We start from the raw sequence: 27,567 nt of genomic DNA, 5'->3' as shown, positions 1-27,567 counted from the left end.
GGGTCAGTTTATCTTACTGTGACACAGTGAAAAAGTACCGTGGTAGAGGTTTGCCTTTGGTCTGACTGGGTAGACTATATTATTTTGAGATAGCACTAATGAATGTTTATCAAAACTAACCAGAAGTGAAATGAGCTAATCAAATAGATTTTTATCCCTGTGTAGATCCTGTAATCTAGATTGAAGTTTCTTGGAGCCAGTTTCAAACTAAACCACCTCCAAATTAAACTCAGTTATTTTAAAGTTTGAGTAACTCAACATTCAACAAATGCTATTAAAAATAAGTTAGATTAAGAAGACCTGCTGTTCCCTCTGAAAATAACCATCAGAAATAATCCCTCAGAATGTGTCACTCAGAATGTATCATTGTCAACTAGACAATGGATAGTTACTAGCTAAACAAAGAAGACCTAAAGCAAATTCTCAAAGTTTTTATAGCTCAATGCATTTTATCCAGCAACAGGGTAAGAAAATGCCCACGTGCACCTGACTCTAACCAAAACAGCCTCCTAGGGAAGCAAAAGACTCCTAGGGAAGGAAACCATGCATCCCTGTGTACATTGCTCACACCAGAATGTAGCACCAGTACAAGGAGAGCGTGGAGGCAAGGTATTTCACTCTCATGATCTGGTTGGCAGAAGGTCTCAGTGAGCTCACTATCTTTCCTTAGAGTACCTGCATAGCATGTGCAGTGCTTAGTGGCTTGAAACACCACAAAAAATGGGCATAAATCTTTTTGACAATTTATCTTTATGACAATATGTTTCCTGCTCAGGGAGGCATTTAATTCTTCCCTTTCTAGGTAAAGAAAAAAAATGCTTGGAATGAATGAAAAGAATTAGATGACAAGAAATGTGTCAGAATATCAGAAATACTGTTGTATTCTACTGTTGAAACTAGGAACAAAATATACGGCCTTCACTTCTCCAAAATTATAACCACAGCAATTTCAACTCTCAGTACTGTTTTTGCATTCCACTAAATTTTAGTAAACTATATTCAATGCTTTTATTAGACTCAACTATACCAGAGGCAAGATTATTCACAGTCAATCCTTTAGTTACTAAAAAATACAAAAATCAAAGTTTTTTAGCTATATATACAAATGTCTAAACATTTTGCTTACTTGAAATGGAGATACTTATCTTACCTTGGCTACAGTTGTGATATCATTAAACTGTGTTTTCAGTTCTTCTTGAGCTGCATCTCCAAAGGAAGCATCCCCCGTTTTTTCAGATAGATCCACAGCTTTCTCAATGAGTTGCTGTAAATCACCGGAGTGATCCTCTATCTCAGAAACAATAGCCTGGAAATGGTCCAGCTGAGCAAACTTCTCCTTCAGACCAATCTGTGGTTCTAAAGGCTGTTCCACTTTGTGATCCAAATTCTCTAGCCACTGTTCCAGCTGGTTTTTCCTTTCCAGATAGTCATTCCACTGGCTAATGACAGAATCTAGGGAACTTATATTAAAAGAAACAAAGTGCAGATGAGAACTTTTAAAGTTTGGGAAAAAAAAAAAAAAGATGCTGCTTATGTCTTAATTGTTACACTGTCTGTAGCCATATACAATAGGTTTAGAAGGTATCTTTTTTCTCCATCTTGCTTTTGTTTCCTACATCAACTTGCATCCAAGTTATTTAAAAATTCCTGTGGCTTTTGGGTCCCTTTGTACAACCAACATTGCTGCTTCCCTATTACAGGTTACATGAGCAATCTATCTGCCTCAGAATAATGAAAAGCACATTTCAGTGTCTGTTCAGCAAAGTAAAATATGGAACATTACTGGAGTTTTTTATGATCAGAGTAATAAAATATGCAGCAGCCTATGAAATTACTGTCAATTAAGAGATATTCTGGCAAGTTTTGAAAGAACAAACCCATTATCTATAGACTCATTTACAATTTAGAAGATATAGTCCCTTCTGTTACATATTGCTTTACCTAGTAGATCACCATACTTCTCTGGGATTCATGTTGAGGAATGTATTTCTTATTTCATGGGACTTACAGATAGACAAGAGTGTGTCAGATTTTCCCTCAAAATGCCATGGTCTAACCTAATCTAAAAAAATATTTTATGATAAAAATTGGGTGAAATTTAAGTGACATCATTAAGAGAGCGCACTATAATTTTCTACATACTGTTACAATTTCAATTTTGGTGCAACTAAGAAAGTGGCAGCACTTTCAGGTTTTTTATTTCAAGAAAAAATGTAGACAAACTGGTGATAGTCTTCAATCTCTTGAACAGCAAAACAGGTGTGACAGAGGCCCAGAAAGTATTACCACAGAGAAATTGAGAAACATAAGTCTGTCTAGAACAGAGACGATGGAGGCCTTCAGATGTATAAAGTTATCTCACACAGCCAATAAGAAAAACTTTCCATTTCCACACAGGTCAAGATGAGATGAAATCAGCTTAATATGCAAGAAAGATTATTTGGAGTTGATATTAGGATTTTTTTTAAATCGAAGAAACCTAATGAAAAACAGAATTGACCCAGAATTCCTGGGTTGCGTATGGAAAAGGTTGATAGATATCTTTCACATGTTCTTGCCAAAGTACAGGCTCAAAAACTCAGAAAGTTTTTTCTAGATTTTTCTTTGTATGAATTAGTATGACTTTTATTAATTTTTAAATCAATGTAAACATTGATTTAAAAATTAATACTATCTCATATGAAATTTGATTCATCTGATAGGGCAAACTCATCTTTTTTTTTACAGAAGGGTGTATTTTTTCCAGGTAATTTTGGTTCTGTTTGATAATGCAAATTTTCCCTCACAGACCAGTAATGAATGAATGTACTCCTACATGCTTTAAGGTACCATCCTCTGTAAGCAAGGATGGCAGGGTCTGACCTGTGTTTTCCATGGATTCTTACCTCTGCCAGTTCACTGAGGTACTGATGATGTCATTCCATACATCCTTCAGTGTCTGAAGCTCAGTTTGTATCACTTTCTGTCCTTCCTCATTGCTGCTTTTAAGTGCTTGCTCTCCTTTGCCAATGGCCATGTTCAGCTTAACTTCACCATCACCTTTGAGTAAGAGGATCTCCTGTGAGGCAAAACAGGTCAAGATATCAAATGTAACATGATGAGAAATGAGAGCTGTTATTCTTTCAACAGTGAACAACATCTTCTCTAAGCTCATCCATCCTCAACAGTCATATCCAGTAGGAATTCCTAGGCACCTTTTCTTCTAAGGGCCTGTACCTTGTCATGTGCAAGTGATCCAGTAGTTTTTCCCACATCTGTACAGGTTTTTTCACTGCATTGGTCAAGCTAAAATACTGCTCACATTGCAGCAGATACTGAGTAGGTGAAGCACTGCACAGTAATACCTAGAAGAAACCTCAGGAAAGCCCATGGCAGATCTCTTAATGATCTCTCTCTCTCTAATCTCTCCTATTATCTGTTTATCTAACCTTTTCCTCAAGACCTCCTGTGATAGACACACCACAGCCATGAACAGAGGGACTCTGTCAATTATTCCAATGCCTCTCCTCTATTAGAAAGCTTTCTGGACCTACCTGCATATACATTTTCATAGTTCATTATTTCTTCTGAAATGTAATACCTGACATCTGTTTCCATTAAACTTCATCCTGTTCTTCTACTTCCCATCCCCATTTTTCAAGATAACCTTGAATTCTGAGCCTCTTCTTCATAACCATTGAAAGAATAAATTATAAAAATACACCTTTCCCACTGAAGTGGCCCACAACAAATATTAATCTTGATGTGTAATATCTATTTTATCTATCCATCTTTACCTGAATTTGTGTCAAGCGTCTTTCCAGGGTGGCTTTGCTTCCAAGAGTGCTCTGTGATGATGCCAGTTTATCTTGAACCTCTTTCACCCATGACCACATACTCTGCAATGCCTCCTCAAAAGTTAGATGCTCTTGGAGTGCAAGCTGGCATGTCCTCAGCTTATCTTTGACACTTTTGACCATGTTTTGATAGCTGGTGAGATGTTGAGAAGCCAGACGTACTTCTCTCCCTGCACCATGGCCTTCTTCGTTTAAAGTCTGTGCCATTTGGGAGAGCTGATCAAAAGAGTCCCTGAAAGAAAATATCGAGACTGAAAGTTTCGAAAAACAAAAAGTATTTTAGCCATTGCCAGAGGTTAAGAAGGCTGCTGACACCACAAGTGATAAGAGTTCAGAGTTAACTGAAAAAATTACTTAGGAGAGGCTGAAAGAAATTAAGCAGCGTGTACTGATTAATATCTTTTCTTGTGTGCAGTGCCATTTCTTGCAGAGTTTCGGTGCTCAGAATGATCACAAACATTTAAATTAAAAGATACCTTAGTTTTCTTTCCAGCAGTCAAACTTTCCATTTCTATAGAACCCAAACCCTTTTGTACCTGCCAAAGCTTCCAAGAAGTTTGTAATCTTGGACAGGTAGGAAGGCATGATGGAAAGGTCATTTGTCCAGGACTAGACAATGACTCAGACTCAGTACAAGAGTCAGTAAAAGGAATTAAAACTGGGTTTATACAGCCTCAGTTAATCCCAATCTTCTTGATCACCCTTCTTGATACTTGATGACTAGAGGGAATTTACATCAAACCAAAATGTCTTGCAGCAGTCTCAAGGCCGTATGGAGTGAATGGATGTTTCCTTTAAAAAGGCTGTGAGACTTGGAAAACTGACTACTGTATTTGTTCTACCTTCACCAACCCAATAATGAAAAGAGAATTTGAAAAAACCTCTGTCTACTCAAAATGGCAATTACTTCATCATTTACTGGATAAGTCTGAATTTTAGAGAGATTTCACAACTAATGTGAATGCTTTTTGAGCTCTTTTATAGGGCAAGCTGTATGGGGAAGTGCAGGGAAGGGGATTCTGCTAACCTGAATGTTACAGGACCTGAATGTTACAGGACAGAAAGAAAATTTTTAAATGGACATAATGATAAATGTAATTTTCACTGTTGCTTTTGAAAGCAGTATTTTTATATTTTATTTTTAAAAATTACACTCTTCAGTTTCCATTTATTAACGAAGTATGATAAGCTTTTATTAATTTATCAAGAGCAAATATTGGATTTTGTTGAAATTCATTAGAACTCGAAATATCTGGATTCAGCTTCTTTTCACAGAGTATTTTCCAACACATTCCTCTAACTTTCAGAAATACACTTTACCCCAACAGTTTAATTTCACTTCTGCCCTACGAGAAGAAAAATTGAGAGTATTAGAAAATGTATTTTCAATATACCTTGAGTTCAGCAACTCTTCCAGGAACCTTTCCACTTTTTGCACCTCCTTTTTCTTCTCAGAAACAAGCTGTTTGTTCTCTCCTAATGCTTCTGTGCTTATTCTTTCTTCCATGTCATGCATCCACAGGGCAAGCTTCTTGTACTGATCTTCAAAGCTACAGAGCAGATAAATAATCTTTTAAAAAATACTTCTCAAGTGGAGTAAAGTTGGAAGAAATTAGTATCCACAAGACTGAGTATCAATTTCAGGCTTCGAGAATAAGAGTTGTACACAAAACATAATTCCACGGTGACTACTAGTCTAAAAATATTCAGCAATTCTCTAAAAATGTTCAGCAAAATCATGGGAACTTCAGGCAGACCAGAAGCCTCCAAAATTTAAAGTGAAAGGACTTTTATTTATTACTAGATTCAATAAAAGCAGACCAAAAGAAAGCTTTTTTCAAATTCTCATAATGATTTAGTCTTAGAACAAACAGTAGGTAACAGTGGGTTTCTTGACAAAATTTATGTGTAGAACATCTGAAGGGTTTTTTCAATTTTACCTCACAGAAGAGAACTGGAACCTTGACTGCTCAGAGCTCAGCAAAACAAGTTCTGGCCCCAAGTTTGAAACCTTTTTTCTTACATGCAGGCACACCCTCTCTCCTGCTGTTTTACCCATTACTGCCACACTAACATTGCTTTCAATTAGCAGCAGTTTTGAATCTGTTTAGACCTGAAAATATTTTAACTCTCAAAATTCAAGCCCTAAGCAGTAATTTAAGGGTTTTTTCTTCTTGGCTCTTTAGGAAATATGTCCATTTGGAATGGAACAGATCAGACACATGTAAAATGCATACAATCTACAAACCCCAGGGCAGAAATGAACTTCATCACACATTTTCTGTCCAGAAAATGTCATTTAAATTACTGGAATCCCAACTGCTGATTTGGAGTTTCATAAGAAACACAGAACTTCTGCATATATGATCTTGGCCTTTCATCATTTAACTAAATTTATGCCCTTGGAGCAAGACCTGTTGATTTTTAATTTTTTTTTCTTATCAGAAACTCCAATTTCTCTTAAATGCTTCCAAAGAAAAAAGCAAACAGGACTAGAGCAACTGGATTTGGCTTTTTGCCCTCTACTTTGGAAGCCAGACCATTTCATGCAGTCTATTTGTATCTACTGGTGTTACTCACTTTCCCAGGTGTGAGGCACAAGCTTCCAGGGCCTTCTTGTCATTCAGACACTGGTTGAGAAATTCCCGGAAGTTCTGGTTAGACTTTGCTATTTGCTCCTGAATATGGCTCACAACTGGTTTGGGTAAACAACCATATAAACTTTCTCCTTCCTTGCAGGCAGCATCTAATTTTTTCTGTCCTTCACTAATAGAATCCAGCACACCCTGTGCAATGAAAGAATATAGTTTAAACACATAAGATTTGATAATTAAAGATAAGCAATATTTTATGAGAAGTGGTGAGATTTCTCCAAGAAGATGATGGCCATGTTTAGCTATGGAAAAGCTTCTAAGCAGATCAAATGAAATTTTATTAAGTGGTACTGCAATTCACAGCATTCAGTTTTTTAATTTGATCCCAAGGTAGTCGTGGCTTTCTCTGAAGTTTAATAATCTCTTGAAGATGTTACACACTTCAGGAATTAGGGCTGCTTACAATAGCTATCTGCTACTTATGTTCTGTCTCATCAAAACTATATACATAGAATCTTTGACATATCAGTATTAATCTTAAATGTTGAACAAGTAAAAGTATTATAAAATTAGGAAAAGGAAATGAAGAGAAAGAAAAAAAGAAAAAAGGAAAAAATATTAATAATATAAACAAGAACATACACTTTATAGTTACACATCCCAGAAATTAAATTTTCAGGCACCACAGGGACCACAGTTTTCACTGTATTCTCTCTACAGTACATACTGTACTCAAACCATTCTTATATTACCTTTATAAAAGCAAAAACAAGAAGTGTGTTAGCATCTACAAATTATTTTAGAGATATCCTAAATTTCTAATTACTGTAGAAATAATTTGTACACTGTACCTGCAAATCATGTAGCTTTGCCTCTATGGCTTTGCTGTCCCCAGACCTGTCAGATGATTCTTTTACTGCAGCCTTCACACCAGAGAACCATTCCTGGAATTCTTGCATAGAGTCTTATTTAATAAAAAAGTATAGAGAAGAGAATAGTTTTTAAGATACAGCATTATCCACAAAATTATACAGCTGTTTTAAACAAATTCTTTTATCCTTCAGGAGCAGTGTACAGAAGCCAACAGAACAAGTCTAATTGTCTCCAATAACTTGGAAGTAGGATTAATTTCATAAGGAACTAGATGTTTCCATTGTAAACATCCAAATTTTTACAGTCTTACAAGGCAGCCCTTGACAGTCAATTTCAGTTTATGACACATCCCAGTTTCATGCTAGATAAAATCGAAATCAGTATCTTAATAAATAAGATTAGAAGTTGTTTACTTTTCTCCACTGACTATTCAGGGAGCCCAGGAAAGACTTGAGATGGGTGCTTTTACATTTTAAATACCTCAATTTTTTTATATACCTCTCCTTATTGCAAATAAAGTGTGTCTATGTGACTGAGGTGAATCGTAATAGTGAGGAAAGGTGCATTTTCATGCATGTTACATGGTTAAGAGTTGAATTCTGTTTATGTAAAATGCTTTGTTTCATAGCAGTAATCCAATGAGCATTTGGTAACAGGACTTTTTGAGAGGCTCCATACAAAAATAAAGTTGTAATTGCAAGTGATGTCACTGGAAACTCTGGCAGACTCCAGAATGACTCACGGCTGCAGGATAACAACTCACTCATATGAACCAGCCTGAGGACTCACAGAGGAAATGTTTTTCCAAGGACTCCTGCATCCTGGCCTGTGTTCTGGAACAGAGCAGATTCACAGCTTCATACTTCTTTATTAACAAAGAGACAGTGCCACCAAGAGCTTCCAGCTCTACCGAATGGTATTTGCGACAGAGGCTGTTGAGAGTCTCCCGGGTTGAGTCAATGCTGCTTTGCTGAAGCTGAAGGTCCTTTTGCGTTTCCTGAAAATGAAGTTACAACATAATTACGATATTTATAAAGAAACAAAAGAACTGGCATTTTCTTAAGCATTCCTACTCCTGCCATATGTTCTTTCCTCCTGTGGTCTATAAGTCATCCCAAACACAATGAAGGGAAGAGGCACTGGATCATGTTTCCTGAATTTTCCAAGGAAGATGAATCCTTGAAACTAAGGAGCCATTGTAGAAACGTGAAAAGTGCTGTTTCTCATGATTTCTTACTCTCTCATAAATAAACATATTTCAAGGCATATTGAATAGAAATAGATATTTTCAGCAAAGTCTGAAGGTACATGTGGGATGCAATATGACACTGGTATTTGGCAGGACTTCTGAATGAGAAGGACTTTACACAAAACTTGAGAGAAACATTTTCTGAAAATTAAATATGCATTGGCTAGTATATCAATATTAACTGTGCTCACAGTTAAATACCTCCATGTGGTTTGTCATGTCATGATGTGCATAACTGTATCCAGCCAAGAGACCATTTGGATGTAGAAAAAAGAATTGCTATATTTGATGACTGACAAGGATTTCCGAAGTAGAAGTTTGTGTTAAAATTGAATTTGGACCAGTGTCTTTTAATGTGATGTGCTATGAATTTCATAACTTATTGAAAGGGAGTCAATGCACTTGAAAACATGCTGGAGTAATGACCAAGGAATTCAATGTAACAAAACCAGTTCTTGCCACAAGACTGTATTATTCATTAAAATTTTCTAGAAGTTTTGTAAAACGCTAAAAAATCAGAACTTTTGTTCATTGGTGCAACTTCCTAAAAATAATCACTGTATTATTTCCTAATATTCTAGCAGCTGTGCAGGAGATATGCATTTTTTTATCAAAGGAAAATCAGGTATAAAGCTCAGAAAAAAAAATCCCGAAAGATCACTAGGAAAATGCATAAGGAAAAGTATATTGATTTTCTTCAGCACTGACCTTTAGTTTATTTAGAGCTTCAGGATCCAGGTTACGTGCACAGCTTAACAGTGTCTCTTCCACTTGAGTTAGCCAGTCTGTCATCTGACCAATCAGCTTCTGTAAATGCATCTTCTGAGTACTGAAATCTTTCAGCGTCTCTTTTGCGATCTCTGATATTTCCTTGGCATGGTCCAACTTCTGCCTCAAATCTGACTCTATAAACTAAAACCAAAATGTTATGTATTAAGGCATTTAGCAATAAAAATGTTTATTACAGCAAATGATTATTGAAAAAATGGAAGGTCAGAAAGTGGCACACAAGGATAATTTTGCTCTCTTTACAACTTTAACTGGAGATACCTACATACCTACAAACAGACAACCATTCTATTAAGTCTCAGATGTACAATAATCCAAAGAAGGGATACTAACTTATAAAAAATCAGACTGTAAACTATTGCAGTTATTATCCATTTCTGAAAAGCTAAACAGTTGGTATTTCCCCTTTACTAATTTGCCATATATACAGAACATGACCTACACTCAAATAGATCGATAAAAATAAATATCAATTGGGGAGTGAGCCTTAAGTGCACTGAGGCTTAAAGTATCTCAGTATAAGACAGGTAAAAATTCAAGACAATACTAAAAATGAGCTAGAATCTTGCCCCTTAACCTGTTCAAAGTAAGGAATATGCAAAATTATAATAGATGTTAGCTGAGCACATATAATACAAGTAAATCAAATCAGTCATAATATCATACTATATAAAAATCAGATTCACAGAATCCTTTGGGTTAGAAGGAATCTCTGTAGATTCCTCTGTCCAAGTTCCCTGCCAAGGGAGGGTCAGCTACAGCAGGTGACATAGAAACACATCCAGATGGGTTTTTTTCCTTCTCCAGAGAGGGAGACTCCAAAACCTCCCTGGGCAGCCTGTTTCAAAATGTGGGCAAGGCTTGAGTGTTACATTAACTTCCATTAAAACCTGATATGTATCAAGATATATCCCTGTCCATGGAAATTACAGAAGTCAGCTTATATTTTTGAATTTCTGACATTAAGTTAATAATCTCAAATACCAATTTCTGGTATTTTAAATCAAACTGTCAAAATAATCGTACTGTGGTTTTGCAACTGCCCTAGAACATAGAAATAAGTATCTGGCCAAAAGTTTAACAGTTCACCTTTGTGTTAATTGTTTTATGTTTTTCTTGTAAGAGCTAGTTCAGGGCCTTTATTCTAGTCCACCAAAGAATACTTTTTGGTTATCAAAGCAAATGAACATATTTTACTGTCTTATAATCCTTTCAAGGAAACAAACTGTGCATGCACTCACATGTGATGTGGCTTAATGTTGTGCAGAGTAGAGAATATCTGTAGTCTAATATTTTATCAGCTACATTATAAACTATTTATTCTATTTCGATTTTTTAAAAATACTCCTACTACCCTTATGTTCACTTACTTTATGACATACTGTTGATACAAAAAAATCAAGGTTACCTAGAGAAATATGAACAAAGAATAGTTATGCTACATATAAATAATAATGCTACATCTGTCATCTTGAAAGAAAAAGGCAGTGTAAGAAAGACAAAAATTTCAGAAGGGATGTTTTCCTGGTTATTTGAGCACAATCTCTGGTGGTTACCAATATCTTTATTTTACCTGGAGATCTGCAGGAGGCTCTTGAGTATGGGTCAGCTCTTTGAGTTCTGAAATTTTGGAACTAAGTTGCTCCAACTTCAGTTCTTTATTCTTGACTTCAGACTGCAAAATAGATGTGGTCAAAGTTTCACACCAAGCTACAAGAAGCTTTCAGACATTCAGAAGTATTCTCCATGAATTTAAAAATTGAAGGAAAATGTAAACACAGCTTAGCAACCAGAGGGAAAACACTGTGCACTAATTTTGTGCTCTAAAAATCTCCCATTTATTTTTCCTTATTAGACTCAGTTCAGAGTAATTTTCCCCTCTTTTAAAAAAGATTATAACATTTAAAATGCTCTAAAAGCTTTTGTTTGTTAAAACTGGGAAAATAAAGATGAAAATGTCATTGTTTATTTGACTGGAAGTATCTACATGGGGTGTTAGGTTCCACTGAAGGATTAAATTGCCAAACTTAACATCTGCCCTGAATGCCCAGAAGAATAGTTAGGAGGTATTTTGTGCTAGGGAGGATATAATATTAGGTGGGCAGTGAAGAAAGTGATCACTAATTTGGGCCACTGAAGGAGTAAACTGATTGATGCTGTCCATGCTCATCTATTTCTGATTGCAGAAAGGGCAGGACCCTGCTGTCACCAAACTGCTCTTCCTCTTGCCTTTGCAAAACAAAGTGCCAAAAAAGGGTATTATGCATTCTGTGACTGTAAATGTACACTCAGTGATCACATCTGTTATTCTGGCCCTTCTGCACATCAAGTGCATCTGTGGTTTGGGTAGTCTGCTTTTACTCCAAATCAGGTTTAACAGCTATGAGTTCAGGTGGTTGGATGGTTACATAAGGCATTTGATAAAGCTCAACCTTGAGCAAAACACTGATTTATCAATGTTTATAGTCTACCACAATTCTTGAATATGTTCACTGTGCATCTTGTTAAAGACATAATTTATTCCAGATGAAGTAGAATATGGTTCAATCTGTGATTGACCTGATATCTTTTTTATTGTCTGGACAACCTACTTTCCTGGACGAGGTCTTAGAAACTAGTCATTTTTTTGCTAAACTTTAGCTTAAGTTGTCTAAAAATTCCATTGGTTTTTACTGGAACAGAATTCAGCCTAGAACCAAATATAACTGCAAGAGCCAAAATAACTATGGAGCTTAGATTTAGAAAGATGTGCCAGTCTTGTTTCTGTTAGAAGCAAACGCCTTCTAATGAAAAGGACAGGAATGCTCTCATCTAGCTGTTGGGTACCACCATTTAAGCAGAGGTCTGCAACAGCCAGGTCTTTTCTCAGGTTGAACATCACTTGACATCTTGGACCACAACATTTTAATCACAGATTTATGTGTAAGAACCTGGAAATCTTTCAGGAGGACTTCCATTCTCTGACTGTTACTGAAGTTGTTGATGCCTTCATTCAGCTGAGAAATGCACTTATTACACCATCCATCCAATTCATCTCCAGTTTTCAGGATGTCATCCCATAGAGACACGCTTACACTCAGTCGGTCAATGTTCTCATCAAGTCTTTCAGACACCTTTTAGGAAAGAAGAATATATCAATACCATTGAAAAATTAATTTTAGACTCTATTTTGCAGACAGTTATAAGAAAAATGCATAAAAAAATAATTGGTAAGCCTGGATAAAACAATTTTCTTGGATTTAGTTCTAAGTTCTGAATGCTAATTTCAATTTGCTTACCCAGATCATAAAACAAACACAAATCTTATGTGTCCAAATATTTGTATATTTTTTACTGGAAAAGAGTTCAATGCTCAAATAAACTTTATTTCTCAAAAAAACCTATATTTATCCTTCCTGTTGTAATGTAGTAATTTGGTACTAAATCAGTATAAATGTGAAAATGTAAAATAGGTAGAAATTCTTCAATGTGAGGGTGCTGAGACACTGGAACTGATTATCCAAAGCCATTGTAGATGCATCCATGGAAATGCTGCAGGCAGGTTAGATGGGGCTTTGAGCAACATGGTGTAGTGCAAGATGCCCCTGCCCTGGGAGCAGGGGGTTGGAACCGGATCTTCAAGGTCCCTTCCAACCCAAACCAATCCATGATTCTGTAACTAGCTTTTATGCTATGTTTCTCTCCTGTGGTTAAGTCTTTCTCAACACAATAATATCTTTTGTGTTTAGCTTAATGTAATTTCCTGCTGAACTATTAGTCCAATTTACTTCAATGAAATATTGCTGATATGTATTAGGTGTGAGTCAAACCCAAATTCAATCTTGGAACTGCACAAATTTACAGTAGTAGCATTCATACATTCATACACAACTGAGCAAATTTACAGTAGTAGCATTCATACATTGCTGTAATACACCATTTAAAATCTATCAAATTGATGTCACAACTTCATGCATAGAGTGGACACCAAATCCCTCTGATTAAAACTTTGAGTTATACTTAAAAGTAAATTTTACTAAACAGTTACTCTTAGTAAATTATACTAAACAATTGTACTCTTAAATTTTACTAAACAATTGTACAAGAGAAATATTGTAAGCTTAGCCAAACTTAAAAACTATATTTGTCATACAAACACCAGATTCTTACATCTAGCCATTTGTCCACCACGGAGTTCATATCTGTTTTCAGTGCAGTGGAGTCGCAGTTATGCACTCTCTTCAGTTCTGCTATCAAATGTTTTCCTTTATTAGTGAAAGCATCCAGGTCTTTTTGTTTATCACTCAGATCATTCCTGGCAGCTTCATGCTGTGGACATAAATATTTGGTTGTTAAAAAAAATCAGTTCTCCAGGCACCCATCCCTAACCCTGTGGTATGAATTTGTTAATTTTCATATCTAATATTTAACTACTCCACAAAATACAAAGCAACTGACATGGTTTTCTCATGAGCATAATCATATAGGATGATTGTTCTCATAAATAAAGCACACAAGTGGGAGTAAAAAGTTTTGAATATATTCCACTTGGTAACCAGATGTTTTCTGGACTTAGGGAAATTTCATTTTTCCATTTGTCTTTCCATTTTTCATTACTGAATAATCACTTCAGGGGTTATAGCAAGATAAACAGAGGGTGTTGCAAATAAAATTTAGGATTAAAAGCACCATCTTTCCTAGATATTCTGGAAAACAAAAGTACAGATGAGTTCCAAAAGGAACTATACAAAATCTTCAGTGCTACTAAGTTTGCAACCCTAGCCATAGGGAAATATTTAATTTTGTCATTGAAAAGCTGAGATGCTGAGACCCAATCACAGTAAGAATCATGCTTTTTTCTACAGCAAGTACTAGAGAGTAGTACTAACAATAAGCTACTAATCTGTATGCACTATGGCCAAAACATTTATTGCACTGGAACCACTATCTGTGGCCAAGGCTGCAGCAGGGAATTGTCCTCAGCTCAAGGCTCAAAGGAATGATGTGGAAGCTTAATGAAATTCTTTTTTAGACTGGTGAGCTCTGTTCTGGCTTTTTTATTCTTTTAAGATATCTATTAGAAAGAGGCCATAAATATACGCAGTTTAGAATAAGGTTTATACAGATCTGACTGAAAGATTTTGAATCAAGAGCTCAAGAGCCTTCCAAATTAAATTACCCTCCAAAGGAACAGACAGAATTTAACTCAGAACTGTTTATCCTGGCAGGCTGATGGACAGCACAATTCAGTATCTTTGAAATACAATCCAGTGAAATGAATACAATGTAAGGATCCAAATACCTTATCTCTACACAATGGCTAGTATCAACACTATACACCAAGGCAGAAGTCCTCTCAGGGAAAGAGAGAGACATAAAAATTTTACACATCAGAAACATGCAATTCATGGTTTTTTGTGGCCTTTTATCTGTTTCAAAATTTACCCAATATAGAAAAACATTGAAATATATTGACTAGAACTATCTTTTCATACTACGGTAGGAATATATTTTCAATATATTTTATATAAAGAACTATCCATTATTTTCCACTTATGCTTTCCATATATTAAGAATCTGCATTTCCATTAACAATAGACTAATAGATCTCACCAAAATGTAAAAAAGGGCTGTATTCTTCCCTCATCACAATCAGTACAATTTAAACTCTGAATGTCAGTATGATAAGATTTGACAAGGAGCTTTAAACACATCTCAAGGGCATCTTTAAAAAGAAAAGTAAGTTCAATCAAAAAATTGTTAAAATTTCTCAAAGGAAAAATATGTCATTACCTTTGATAATGTTCGCCTGACATCTTCATGATCCTTCCACAAGGATTTGGTCACAGAAGCACTGTTAGCACTGTCTATGACTTTCATTACTGTTGACTTCAAGCTCTGATATTCCTTCATCAGATCGATCAGAACACAGGACTGCTCCTTTCTGTAATATGAAAGAGCTGTTAGCACCACTTGCTGCCATGCTTCTGAAGGATAGAGAACATGACATAGCATTTCACCATGGGAAAACCAGGATGCAGTGCTAAACATGAATTGGGCAGCCAAGGAAATATGAATATCTTGGGTTTAGAAATCACTGTAGATCCATCACAAAATATCTTACTGAAGAGATGTGAATGTGAATTGCCATCTCATATATATCAGATACTAAAGCAACTGACTTCAGTGAAAGACTGAAATTGGAATTCAATCTTCTCAGTTCCCAAGTTTAACATCTTTTTGACTGCAAACCACATTATAACAATTGTGCCACTCACAGTTAATTTAAAAAAACCCAAACTTGTTTCTTTATTTCAGAGTGTTTTTTTGGTAAAAAGAAGCAGAAATAAATAAAGACTAAAGCAATGCATGCTAAAGGCTGTCTATTTTGTCCTCCAATTTTCAGATGCATGCTTTTGGGACTAAAATGTTATATTCAACTTAACTCCCTTCTACTGAGAATAAATTAGCCTTCTGCTAAAAACAAGCCTAATGTTTCCCCCACCCTTTCTCTAGGAAACCTTATTTATGGTCGGTAATGGACAGAGGAAAAAGACCTACTCAATCCATTCCTGGTGTTTATATTGAAGAGAAAGAGAGAACTAATACTTTGGATATATTCAATGTCTATTTATAAAACAGCATTTTTCAATGAAAGAATTTTGGGAAACATGACATTGTCAAAAAAGAGGAGCATCTGTTTTAGGAGCTGGCTCTTCTCTGAATGCTCCAAAGAGCTCTCCAAAATAAGCAGGTTCAGGATGGTCTAAAATTGTGTTTATGTGAGAGAGAAAACAGTGCTAGTTTTCTTTAAAGATGATCATGAGGCAGTTAAGACAAAGAAAAGGGTATGATAAAACTTTCTCTAGTTTCTTTAACTTCTTTGCTTATCAACTTTCATTGATAAAGCTGATCATCTGATCATGTGTCATATACAAACTGTAACTGGTTACACACTAATGATTATTATAAACCAGTTCCCTAGGGCAGACAGATCTACTTAAATTTAAATATTATTTATAACCACTGAACAAAGAACTTTCAGAAACACATAACAATAGGGAATGAAAATTTGTGCTAGAAGGAGAATATGTGCCAGCTAAAGTAGCAGCAAAACCTCAGTGGAGAATTCTTACCTTCCAGAAAACAATAACATGCAATATAGCATACAATACAGCACGCATGTAATAAAATGTATATCTGTCACACTGTACTGAGAACCTATCTGTGGCCTTATTAATAGTATAAGTACAAAAGGTACAAATATTCTTGTTAACAATGTATTTCCATCTTCAACTGTATTTAACCTACAAGCCCTGTTGTTCCCTATGACTAACATAGCAAGAAGATATTACATGTAATAACAGTGTCTCTTTCCCCATCTTCTCCTTTCTTAGCTTAAGCTAAAGATCTACTTACTTTTCATGTATAGCTTTCTTGGTATCCTTCCACAGAGATTCTAGGCGATTTATCTCTTTGTCACTCTCAGGAGCAAGTGTGATATCTTTTTGGGCTATTTGTTTTGCTTTGTCCATGAGCCACTGGAGTTCATGCTGGTGAGAATTCAATTCTTCATCCAACTGGTTAAAGATCCTCAATCTGCAAGTTAAAAGACCACTAAAAGACTAGTTTCATATTTACTTATCTTAATTTTTTTTTTTTTTTGCAAGAGAGAGGAGAAAGAAAGAATGAAACAGTTGTTCTTAGTGTTATTGTGCATAAAACTTCCTTTTTCTAATATTTCCTAAAATATTTGGGGTTTTTTTTCTGCTAGAACTGGGAACAGAATGTAATTTTTCTGATACATATACTGCTATATAATCATGTAGATACATATGTACCTCCGCCTCAAACAGCCACCTGGAAATATACTCAGATATTTAGATTAATACTTTATTACAATTAGTGTTTTTAATTCCATCATCCCATGTACAGGCTTCAGTTCTGCAAGGTAGAGATAGTTATGTTATATGGGATTTCTAATAGCTGTTTGGATCTTAGATTCATTAGGACAAAATATATTTTTGAGACGTAGACTTTCATGACGTATTTGAGATGTATTCTTTCAATATAAAAGATTAGCAGCGCTTGCTTGGTGTTTTGCGCACCCAAATAGTTCACTTATTTACAAAATTTTATTAAGTAGAGACATATGCTTGGCAAGAAATAAAGTAGCCAGGTAGAAAATACACACATGCCTACACTGAGTCATAAAAGGCCTAGAGATTGCAATCAAGTATGAAAGTGCCAATATTTTTACCTTTGCTGGAGGGCTTGCAGTGTTGTCTCCTTCAGGCCTTCCTTGTCAGCCTTTTCCTCAGTATCTTCAATGCTCTTCAGTAACTGCTCTTTACGCTCCATGAAAGACCTTTGCAAGGCTCCAAGAGCTTCTGCCTCACTTTGTTTGGTTCCCAGCAGGTTTTGAACTGCCTCCAGTTCCACACCCAGATTATCCACCATGGCCCTGCAGGAAGTTCTCTGTCCAGAAATGCTGTGCTTCAGATGATACTGAGCCTTAGTAAGGGAACCATCCAAACCAATAGCATCAGACTCCAACTTGTTAAGATCCTTAATAACACCATTGAGCTCCTTCTCCAGTAATTCAGATTTAGCTTTATCCATATTTCCTGTTTTCTCCACTGTCTGCCTCAGCTGGTGGAGCACTCCTGATACGGCACTATGGCGCTCCAGGAATATTCTCAACTGATCCAGGGCCTCCTGTCTTTGGCTAGTTATCTGACTCGCCTCCTGGAAGATCTGAAAGCAATCTTCAGTCTTTCCCTGCAATGTCTGCTGGTCCTCTGGGCTGCTGAAAGAACCCAATTTCTCTACATGCTCCTTCAGACTTTGTAACTCCTGCTTCTTACTTTCAACTTCCATTAAGTGATTCTATGGGAAAGACAGAAAACAGAGCTGAGTTTCCTCTTCAAATCAAGAGCTCAGTAAACATTTTAGTACTGAACATATGAGCGAAACAAGTACTACTGAGGGGTTTTCAGTAGGGAAAGTTCAGGGTTACAATCTTGCTTTAAAACTGTCAAATAACAAGTCTGTACGTGACTGCAACAGCATATTGGTTTTCACACAAATAAATTACTTGCTAGTTCTAGATAAGGATTTAGCCAAATGCACTGTATATTTTCTCTGTCTTTAATATTTACATCCAGAAGTTTACCTTATTGTTAGATGCAGCTAGTTGTTGATCAGCTGTGTTTATCTCTGAAGTGGCTTGTAGTTCAGCAAGAAATTGCTTAATCCAGTCTGAAAACCTGAGCAGGAGCTCATCAAATTGCCCATGCTCAGCAACAAGTGATTGAAGGAAGTTGATCCTGTCAGATGTAAATATGAATGAACTTGATGCAATTTAATCACTTCCCATAATCAAACCCACAGCTGACTGGTCAGCATTAAAATCAATGCCAGATGCAAGGAAAGTAGGAAATGTTACTTTAGTTTGCCATATTGATTTTTTAATTATGACAAATAACAAAACATTTGAAAACACCCTTAGATCTTTCCTGTTTCCACTCTTTTATTTATATCAACTGTTAAAGATGCCCCAAAAAAAACCAAGGTATGTTCTTCAAATTTTCTTTATGGGTGTAATCCCAGCAAAGACAATGTTATTGATGGAAGCTCAACTTTGATTTTCAGTCATAGCAATTCTTGCCTATCATCTGAAACACTGAATTAAGGTAAGAGTCTCATGAATTTAGGCCAGGGGTGAGGAATTTCACATTCAACATCCTCTGAAGTAGGAAAGGGTAAAGTCTGATAAGAAGAACACAATTCAAAAGAAGGATCTGAGCAGAGGAGCACTCAGCAGAATTAAGTACCTAAGTACCAAGTCTAAACCTTGACCTTCGAAAAGACCTTGTCATTTACCTTCCCATTTCCCTTAGAAATTTTTCAACCTAATTTTCAACATGTAGAAGATCATTATATTGTAAAACAATTATATTGTTAAAGCACCTAGAAGATTATGGCACTGATCAGGATCTATTATTTAAGCTACATTACAAATGGTAAAATATGTGTGTTCATCATGGAAAGAATTGAAACCTAATTATATGATAACATACAGTTTGAAATGAGACAGTTTTTTCTGAGCTTAACATGAGCCAGCAGCCTAACAACTGAGCATTTATAGTATTTATGGCAAATTAGAATTTCAAAGTGAGTTTAAAACTACAATAGTGTGACTTTGCACAAAATAAAGCATATAACTGAAACAATCAAGAACAGATTATTGGAGATTTTGGAATTTACTTGGAAATTGGAACTGAGGAAATGCAACATCGCATTAATTTCCTGCCCTACACTCCTTCAAACAGACTCTTCTAGCAAAAGAAAATTGGGGGCTAGTATGTCAAAAAGACGGCATAATAAATGCGTGGGATTCTCCACCCCCATTCCTGGGCCTTCAGGGATTGGTATTGATCTAAAACCTTTGTCTTCTAATAGCAATACTGTAAAAAACATGATTTGGTATTGGGCTTCCTCATCCGGATATTGGTTACTTTAAAACACTCTGAAGCACAAACCTTTTGTCAACAATTTGTGGTAAAGCTTTCCAACTTTCATCCAGCTCTTCAAATTTTTCTTTAATTGCTTTCACACACTGCTTTGAAGCTGTTGGAAACAGCGACTCATTTAACTGTAAAAGACTCTCATAGACAGAAGTGTGGGACACAATATCTGCTCGCAAATCCTGGGATAACAATGGAATGAAAAGCTTTTAGTTTAAGCATGGCACCATATAATTCAAAATAACAAAAACTAATAAAAAACAGCTACAGATTTCCAGCACAGTACTTTGAGTCAAGTGAGTGAGCAGAGGTAAATCCTTGCAGGAATTGAGGCCAATTAGGACAAGCAGGTACTCAACACCTCTCAGACAGCTAAATTCAGTAGGGATTCATCCAAGTTAGTATTTTTCTCTCCTTCAGGACAAAGTGTGACTTTTCCATACAGCTTTATTTTATGATGGCAGTGGCTAAAACTGACACAACATTTTGCAATAGATTTTTGTGCAGCAAGAGAATTGTGAGGAAATGTTGCAAACTGGCTCAAGTAAAATACTAAAAAACCAACCAACCAACCAAATTAAACCCCCTCAAAAAAACCAAAAAATCCCAATAACAAGAAAACTAATCCCCAAACAAAAAAACACTCAACAACAACAACAACAAAAAACCCAAACCCTCAACTAATTTTCCTTTCCTACTTGTCTTCAAGGAAGAAGGTATAAAAGATGTTACATTTGGCCAACTGCTTCGTATTAATCTAAAAACAAATTGCAAAAATTCAAAGGGAAGGCACAATTTAGAACAGGATGAAAGTCTTGTGTTTGAAAAAATAATTAGAATCAGACTTCCATTGCGATTTCAAAACCTTCAAGCATTTTTTCATCTGAGAACCTTTCCTCACATGCAACAAAAAAAAGAAAGTATCGCCAAATAAAGGAATTTCCCTAGAGAAAGGATCTTCTAACAAGTAGACTGATGTCCTTCCTTGATAGATAATAGAATATATCAAGGCACTTTTTTCCTTTTTTCTTTAGCTGGCATAATATATTTAAAAGAAATAGTAAAGTCATTGAGAAATAGCAAGTGATAATGAGATTTGCATGAGATTTGCAAAGCCCAGAATCAATTGACTTGTCAGACTATAATTGAGCAATTCCTTCCTTTAAAAGACACAGAAATACACCAGAAAATGCAGAAGGACAATATTTCAGTTGAAACATACCTGCAGTGCCTGCAGTTCACCTTCCAGTTTAATTCTGTCGGCAGAAACATACTGCTCTGCAGGCCTGCCTGCAGCTTCACACCCCTCCAACCAGGCCAGGAAGGCAGACAGCTCCTTCTCCTGCCTAGCAAAATCACAACCTGGAGTTACCAAGTCATCCTCTCAGTCTCACACACTGAGCCCAGGAAGGTCTCTTGTGTGGGATGTGGGACAACAGATGTGGGAGTTTACTCACTTCTGCCACTGAGCCAGAAGATTCTCTAATAAGCTCTGTTTCTCCTTAGCACTTTCCAGCACTTTTTCATATTTCTGCTGTAATGCTGCGACCTTTTGAGCAGCTTTTTCTTTGTTGGCCACCTTTCGGACACCGGCTGAGAGAGAGGCCAGACGGTTGCTCAGTTTTTCCACAGTATGACAAAGGTCCTAGTGAACATGTAAAAGAAACAAAATTTACATACATAAACAACAGAGTTATGGTAGCAATGGTGGGGAAAATTCTCTACTTCTACTCATAAATTTGAAGCAATGCTACATCCATCAGATCATGAAGTCACTTCATAGCTTGGATATTGCTCAGGTCCACTCTAGGTACACGTGTTCCCAGCATACCAATGAACTGGATTGTAATGGAAAAAGACTTCCCTAGGAACAGTGCTAAAAGGAAAAAACTCTGCAACAAAAGAGTCAGATCTCCTGAGTGGGCATGTAACACAGCATCATCCATGCAGGGCAAAGCTCCACATTCAGGAAAAAGCTTGAGATTCCCTCACGCCTAAGAGTTGCTGTAATTTATATGGTGTAAACTCAAAACCTCACTCCAACAGGTGAGAACTGCCACACTTGCAGCCAATGTCACGACATGGGAGAAGCAGGGAGGAGTTACTTGGAACTTCTGTCAGCATCACCTAAAGCTTTGTAGCTTTTTGTAGAAATGACATCTAATATTAACTATATTTTCCAGTGTTGCTGTTTCTAGGAAGCTGGGAAACTTGTCCATATGAAAATGATTGAAATGTAGTACAGTGAGTTAGAAAATCACAAAATGAAACTGATTTAAGATCATGAAAGCTCCAGCTCACAGGTGTAAAATAGTGACAATAGTAAGTTTTATAATTACAAGAAATCTTATGTAGGAGGAAATGTTAATTATACAGGAATAAGTTGCTGATAATTTCACATCAAGATATTTAATGATCATGATCCCCTAAAGAGAACAAGCCCTTATAACAGCATACTCAGCATATTCATAATGTTTAAAAGTCAATAAAAATGATGATTACAAGTGTTGTCTAAATAAATTCCTCATATGCAAAATACTTTTCCTCAACTAGTATCAAGCTTTTTTGAAGCAGAAAGGTCAAGTCCTCCTGAAAACAGCCTTTGTAAGCAGTTATCGATCACTAAGTTCAGATTAAGTGCATTTTACTGCAAGAACAATATCACTATAGTTTTTTGTAGTATTTTCTTAGAAAGAAAGGCTATGATTATTGTTGAAAAACATATCAGAATTTACAAACAAAAATAATACACCACATTCCCTGAGATGGGATTATTTGTAGCTTGAATACCAATCCAGTACTTGTTTTCTTTTTGTAATGGACTGAGCCAAATATCCAAATACCCATGGATTCCTAGCATCACAGATAAAAGTTTCTAAGCTGAAACCCTGTCCAGTCTCTTAATTGCCCAAGTAAAACTGCTTCCAAGGATATATTTTCTTTAGTCACAGATTACCTATACTAAAATCCAAGTTTTCATTGGAAAACCTTAAAGGAAAAATGCCAAACAGACTTGTTTCTTATCTTCTGTTTTTCATAATGTTTTAGATGCACAAAGTTAAAACCAATAACCTGAAGGGCGAAGTGGTACTTTTAGGCTTCTTTCCCCCTAGATTGGGGAAGAAACTTCCTAATCCTGTCTGAAAAGGTGACAGGCCACCCTTGCCTCCTTCTGCCTTCGCCCTGAGCTGTGTGGCACCAGGCAGCCCCTGGTCTGGGGTTTCTGTGAGAAGGTCACTGTGGCACCGTCTCCCTGGGCTCAGAGCCAGGAACAGCTGGCCAGCTGCTCACCGTGCAGTCCTGGAGAGCTGCATATGTTGCTGCTGCTGAAGAGCACGATGTGAGGGGCTCAGCTAGTTTAGCTTCAAATTCTGACACTGACTGCTGCACCTATAAAAAAACAAAGGCAAACCAGAAGCTAAAATCAGCAGGAATTACATAAATGATTCTTTAAATAACATGTTTTAAATGTTGGCTGCTAAGAGAATTTTATATCCTAAGCCTTTGTAGTGCTGAGTGCCTTTTGAAATTAAAAGATGCTAACAGTGCTCAGTTCCTCCCAGATGGGGCAATAATAGTATTTAAATTATTTTCTTTACAACCTTCTGTCAAACAAAGAATGAAGTTAAAAGTGTTTATAAGAAGTATGGATGTGGTTCAATAGTGCAATATCCAGGAGAACAACATAGGTTTTCAAGAAGACAACATCATTTTTATGTGTATAAAGTGTATATATTTTACTGCACTTCTGAGGCAGACTTTTAGGTAATTCAAAGCACAAATTTATGTATCTAGGTCTTGCAATTACCTTAAAAATCCATTTATTTATTTTAGTCCATCCTGTATAATATGCATTTTACAGTCAATTTTAGAAAAACATAGAGTAATTCTATAAATTCCTCCAAATAATCCATTAGATTTTTCATAGTCTACCTGTTTAAGACTTTCTTCATATTTCTGCTGTGCTGATGCATTCCCTGTGATTGTTCCTTCCAGTCTCTGTGCTCGATTTCTTAATTCTTCCCAATACCTTTTGACCTGAGTCAGTTTGGCTTTAATATGTGCACGTTCTCCAGAGGTAACAAACTGGGAAAAAGATTTGGCTTCCTCTTCTAGGTTTGAGATTCCAGTTATTTTACCATCTATCTCTTTATTAATAACCTAAAATGTAAAGCAATAGTAAAAAAATTCAAACGAAGTTTTTAATTATTAGAACAATATTTTCCAATTCCTTTTTCTTCTCTATGCTACAAACATCCTTCATCAAAAAATTACATAAGAGTTCATTAACCACTTGAAATTACTTGTTACCAAAGTCTTTAATATGACCTGCAAATACCCTTTTTCTTTTTGAAAAGGTTTAAAAGGTTTTCTCTGTCAAAGGTTTATAATACAGGCTGCCCTAAAATCAGTGTGTATGAAGAGCAACTAGAATTGGCTGAGGTGCATATTTTCAAGCAGACATGATGGTTCATATTTTAGCATCTCTTATGTCACAGGAAAGTAGTATACAATTCTCTTTAAGATTAAAAATAAACAGAAGAAGGAAAACATGACTGTGTCACTGAAAAAGTATTGTCAAGGAGCTGAACCCTAACAGTTGGTTAGTTATGTTTAATAGGTTTTTAAGCACTTACCAAAAAAAGTGCCATGATTAGAAAGCAGTAGAGATGGTTTTCCTTTTCTAATTTAAAATACTACAGTATAATTAAGGATAAATTTAATTAGATCATAGGTTAGCATGAGCGTGCCCTTAGGCAGAAGATTAAATAAAGAACCACATTGCAGTATAAGCAGGAAATCATGAAACAAGGGTGAAAATGGTTTTTGGTAATTTTTTTATCTGTCCTGTACCTCAATTAGTAAATGCATAAAGAAAAACTTGCACTAGCTTTACATTTCAGCAGCTGCATAACAGCAACTGTCTCCTATAATTTTGTGATTGTCTTATGACAAATTAGAGGCAGACTTGGCAGCTACATCATCCAAAAAAGAAACTCACAGTGTTTCTCATTCAGTGGCTATTTATTCAGTTGGCACCAATGAACTTGGAATTAAGCTCTTTTTTTCACAACAGGTTTTGGTTTTTTTTTAATTACTGCTGATATATCATGTCCATAGAGCTCTCAAAAGCAATGGGAAACACCCACTGGGAAAGATTTGAAAGATCAAAGTGAGTTTTTTGTAATTGACATAGGCAATAGCATTCTCAGATTAAAAAAAATGCTAGAATATGTATATACATGAAAGCAACCAAAAACTTTCTTGAATATTCACTCTCAAATCATAGGTAGTGCCCAGCTTCTAATACAATAGTGATAAAAATATGGTCTCTTTCTTAAAAAGCCATTATAAAGCTCAGGAGCAGCTTCCTGCAACATTCAGTCAAAAATTAGCAGGGTGACTGTCAGAAAAAAAAAAGTGGTGCTATAAGAATTTATAGTTTCTCTTTACGCAATATATTCTGAATTAATTTGGATTATAAAATATCTTTTTTTTGCACAAGAACATGTTGCTGAGGAAAAATACTGGATTTGCAGCCCTGAAGCTGAAATTATCTAACAATGCAGCAGATACAAATGAGGCAGTGCTTTCTCACTCCTACGCTATTCTGTTAAATTCACTCAGTTACATAAAAGAAGGTGGATAATTGAGGCTTTCAAACTTGCACTGAGTCTGCCACCAATGGCAACTACTTGTGATAACTGTCATTTTGTTCCACCAGGAATTTCAGAGAAATGTGTAGGTGAAAATCTGGCTCTGCTGAAGTCACTGGGGCTTTGCAATCAGCGTCATTGAAAACAGAGTATTTCCACTATCAGGTAGGATAATTACATTCAGCTGACCCTAGGCTTTTTATCTGGTCAGCCAAAGGTGTGAAGGAGCACGCTATTTTTTCATCATTTGCCCTATGTTGAAATGTTCCTTACTAATATGGTGTAGTAGAAATTATATACTAAGTGTGCTGGTTAGTGTTGTGAAACAGAATAGCTCATCAGGAAACTGAGAAAAAATCATAGCAAACTCTTCAAAATCAGGCACAAAGCAATGCTGCTGAAGCAGATCTCTGGCTACATCCATGCACTCGAGGTGAGATGACCAGCTTCACATATCACAGCTCATAAAGCTCGTTAGTTTGTTCACCTGAGGTACAATGATGTACCCTCTGCCTTATGTGGAGGATTTTCTGGTTTATGTCTGTTCACAAAAATCATCTGCTGACCATGGTGCTTATATGTGTAAGAATTATGATGAATTTTCAAAAACTTTCAATGCAGTGTAAAAATGGCTGCTTATCTGCATCTACAGTAAGGATCAACCTTCTGGGAACTTGGTTGGAATACGCTAGTAGGACTTAAGGCTCCATTTATACAGACAAGAACTGACAAACTGCAATGCAATATTAGCATCGTTTGATGCATTATTTTCTGTCTTAAACACTGGAATTCTAATTATTGAAAAGCAGGACAACACCATAATATATGCCAGTGGAATAAGTACATACATATTACTTCATAAGGAAACTGTTTTTGAATTGCTGTGGTGATGAAGCAAGAATTCAAACATTGTTTTGTTATTCAATGATGAAGTCAAGAGATTTTATTTATTTAGTCTTTGTGAACAAATGTTGTGAACAAATTAAGAACAGGATAATGTGTTGATAAACTGTTTCTGGCACATGAAAGAAGTGCCTAATTGGATCCTTTGGAAATAGTGTCAAGCTGGTCTGGAAGCAGCTGCACACCTGTGCACCTCCTGAAGAATAAGTAGGTCACAGAAAAAAGAAAATGGCAATGTGCACTGCCTATTGAAAAACTCTGCACCCTTAGAAACACGCTATTCCGGAGAAAGTACATTTCCATTTGTGGAAGGATACAAAGTCAGCCCTTGAGATTAAATGCTTGGAGACAATATGCACCTCAGTCAGCAATTTGAAACTAAACCACTGTGTAACTACAGGAATGTACATGGAACTGAAGACAGTGCAAATACATTCACAGTAAATGTTACGTAGGTTTTCAAGCTACCAAGAGCAATAGTTTCTTTATTAATTCAGCATAAAAGATACATAAATCAAGTGATAACTTTAGCTTGCAAGATTAAAATCAAGTTCTATAGCCACTAGCTGTTGTATGTTAAAAAAAACCCAACAACTTTTATTTATATAGTTATTTTGTTGAGATTACTCAAAAAATAAGAAGGGTGTAAATTATGTTTTTAACCATACACATAAAGACTTCATATATGTAAACTAAACACTAAAAGAGAAGGCAGCCTGTAAGAATTTTCCTTTAGTTTATATAAGACCTTACTGCTTGGTATATTTACGTATAAAATGTGCCATCATTTCATCATGGTACTTTTGAAACATGTAAAATGTCTCTTTTCTCATTTGGCCTCTGGCAAAATAACAGCTAAATGGGCTTTTAATACTAAACATAACAATAACTAATCACCTTGATTTGGCTGATCTGTATGTCCAAAGGAGATGATGATGTTTCCAAAGTTTCCAGTTCTTTTTCTTGTTCAGCTATCCAGTTGGACAGAGCTTCAAAATTATTGCCAAAATGATCCCACTTGTTTTTCACCATTTCCATGCTTTTAATACTAAAATTAACCAAATCAATTAGAGAGAATAATCAGTTTAATATAATGAAGCTGCCCATATTCTTGCTAAAATAAAAATGGAACTTATTCAATCTACAGGAGGGTAATTT

The 27,567-nt window shown here is 35.9% G+C and overlaps 1 protein-coding gene across 18 annotated transcripts in view; it reads right to left on the bottom strand.

The window, feature by feature from the left end:
- SYNE1 (spectrin repeat containing nuclear envelope protein 1) overlaps positions 1-27,567 on the bottom strand; it is a 293,660-nt gene that overhangs the window by 151,648 nt on the left and 114,445 nt on the right. For all 18 annotated transcript variants that reach the window (XM_074537722.1, XM_074537721.1, XM_074537729.1 and 15 more), the window contains 21 exons: positions 27,307-27,457; positions 23,783-24,010; positions 23,141-23,239; positions 21,307-21,494; positions 21,072-21,195; positions 19,865-20,031; positions 18,496-18,649; positions 17,581-18,209; positions 16,740-16,919; positions 15,114-15,264; positions 13,491-13,649; positions 12,272-12,454; positions 10,915-11,016; positions 9,261-9,464; positions 8,093-8,300; positions 7,282-7,394; positions 6,417-6,622; positions 5,231-5,386; positions 3,777-4,068; positions 2,886-3,058; positions 1,151-1,460 (listed from right to left, as the gene is read on the bottom strand). In XM_074537722.1, coding sequence (XP_074393823.1) covers positions 1,151-1,460; positions 2,886-3,058; positions 3,777-4,068; positions 5,231-5,386; positions 6,417-6,622; positions 7,282-7,394; positions 8,093-8,300; positions 9,261-9,464; positions 10,915-11,016; positions 12,272-12,454; positions 13,491-13,649; positions 15,114-15,264; positions 16,740-16,919; positions 17,581-18,209; positions 18,496-18,649; positions 19,865-20,031; positions 21,072-21,195; positions 21,307-21,494; positions 23,141-23,239; positions 23,783-24,010; positions 27,307-27,457 — 4,177 coding nt within the window. The remainder of the gene's footprint in view (positions 1-1,150; positions 1,461-2,885; positions 3,059-3,776; positions 4,069-5,230; positions 5,387-6,416; positions 6,623-7,281; positions 7,395-8,092; positions 8,301-9,260; positions 9,465-10,914; positions 11,017-12,271; positions 12,455-13,490; positions 13,650-15,113; positions 15,265-16,739; positions 16,920-17,580; positions 18,210-18,495; positions 18,650-19,864; positions 20,032-21,071; positions 21,196-21,306; positions 21,495-23,140; positions 23,240-23,782; positions 24,011-27,306; positions 27,458-27,567) is intronic.

This window comes from Zonotrichia albicollis, chromosome 3 (assembly GCF_047830755.1).
Source record: "Zonotrichia albicollis isolate bZonAlb1 chromosome 3, bZonAlb1.hap1, whole genome shotgun sequence".
Lineage (NCBI taxonomy): Eukaryota > Metazoa > Chordata > Aves > Passeriformes > Passerellidae > Zonotrichia > Zonotrichia albicollis.
The sequence above is the reverse complement of the archived record's forward strand: the minus strand, read 5'-3'. Positions and strand labels throughout refer to the sequence as shown.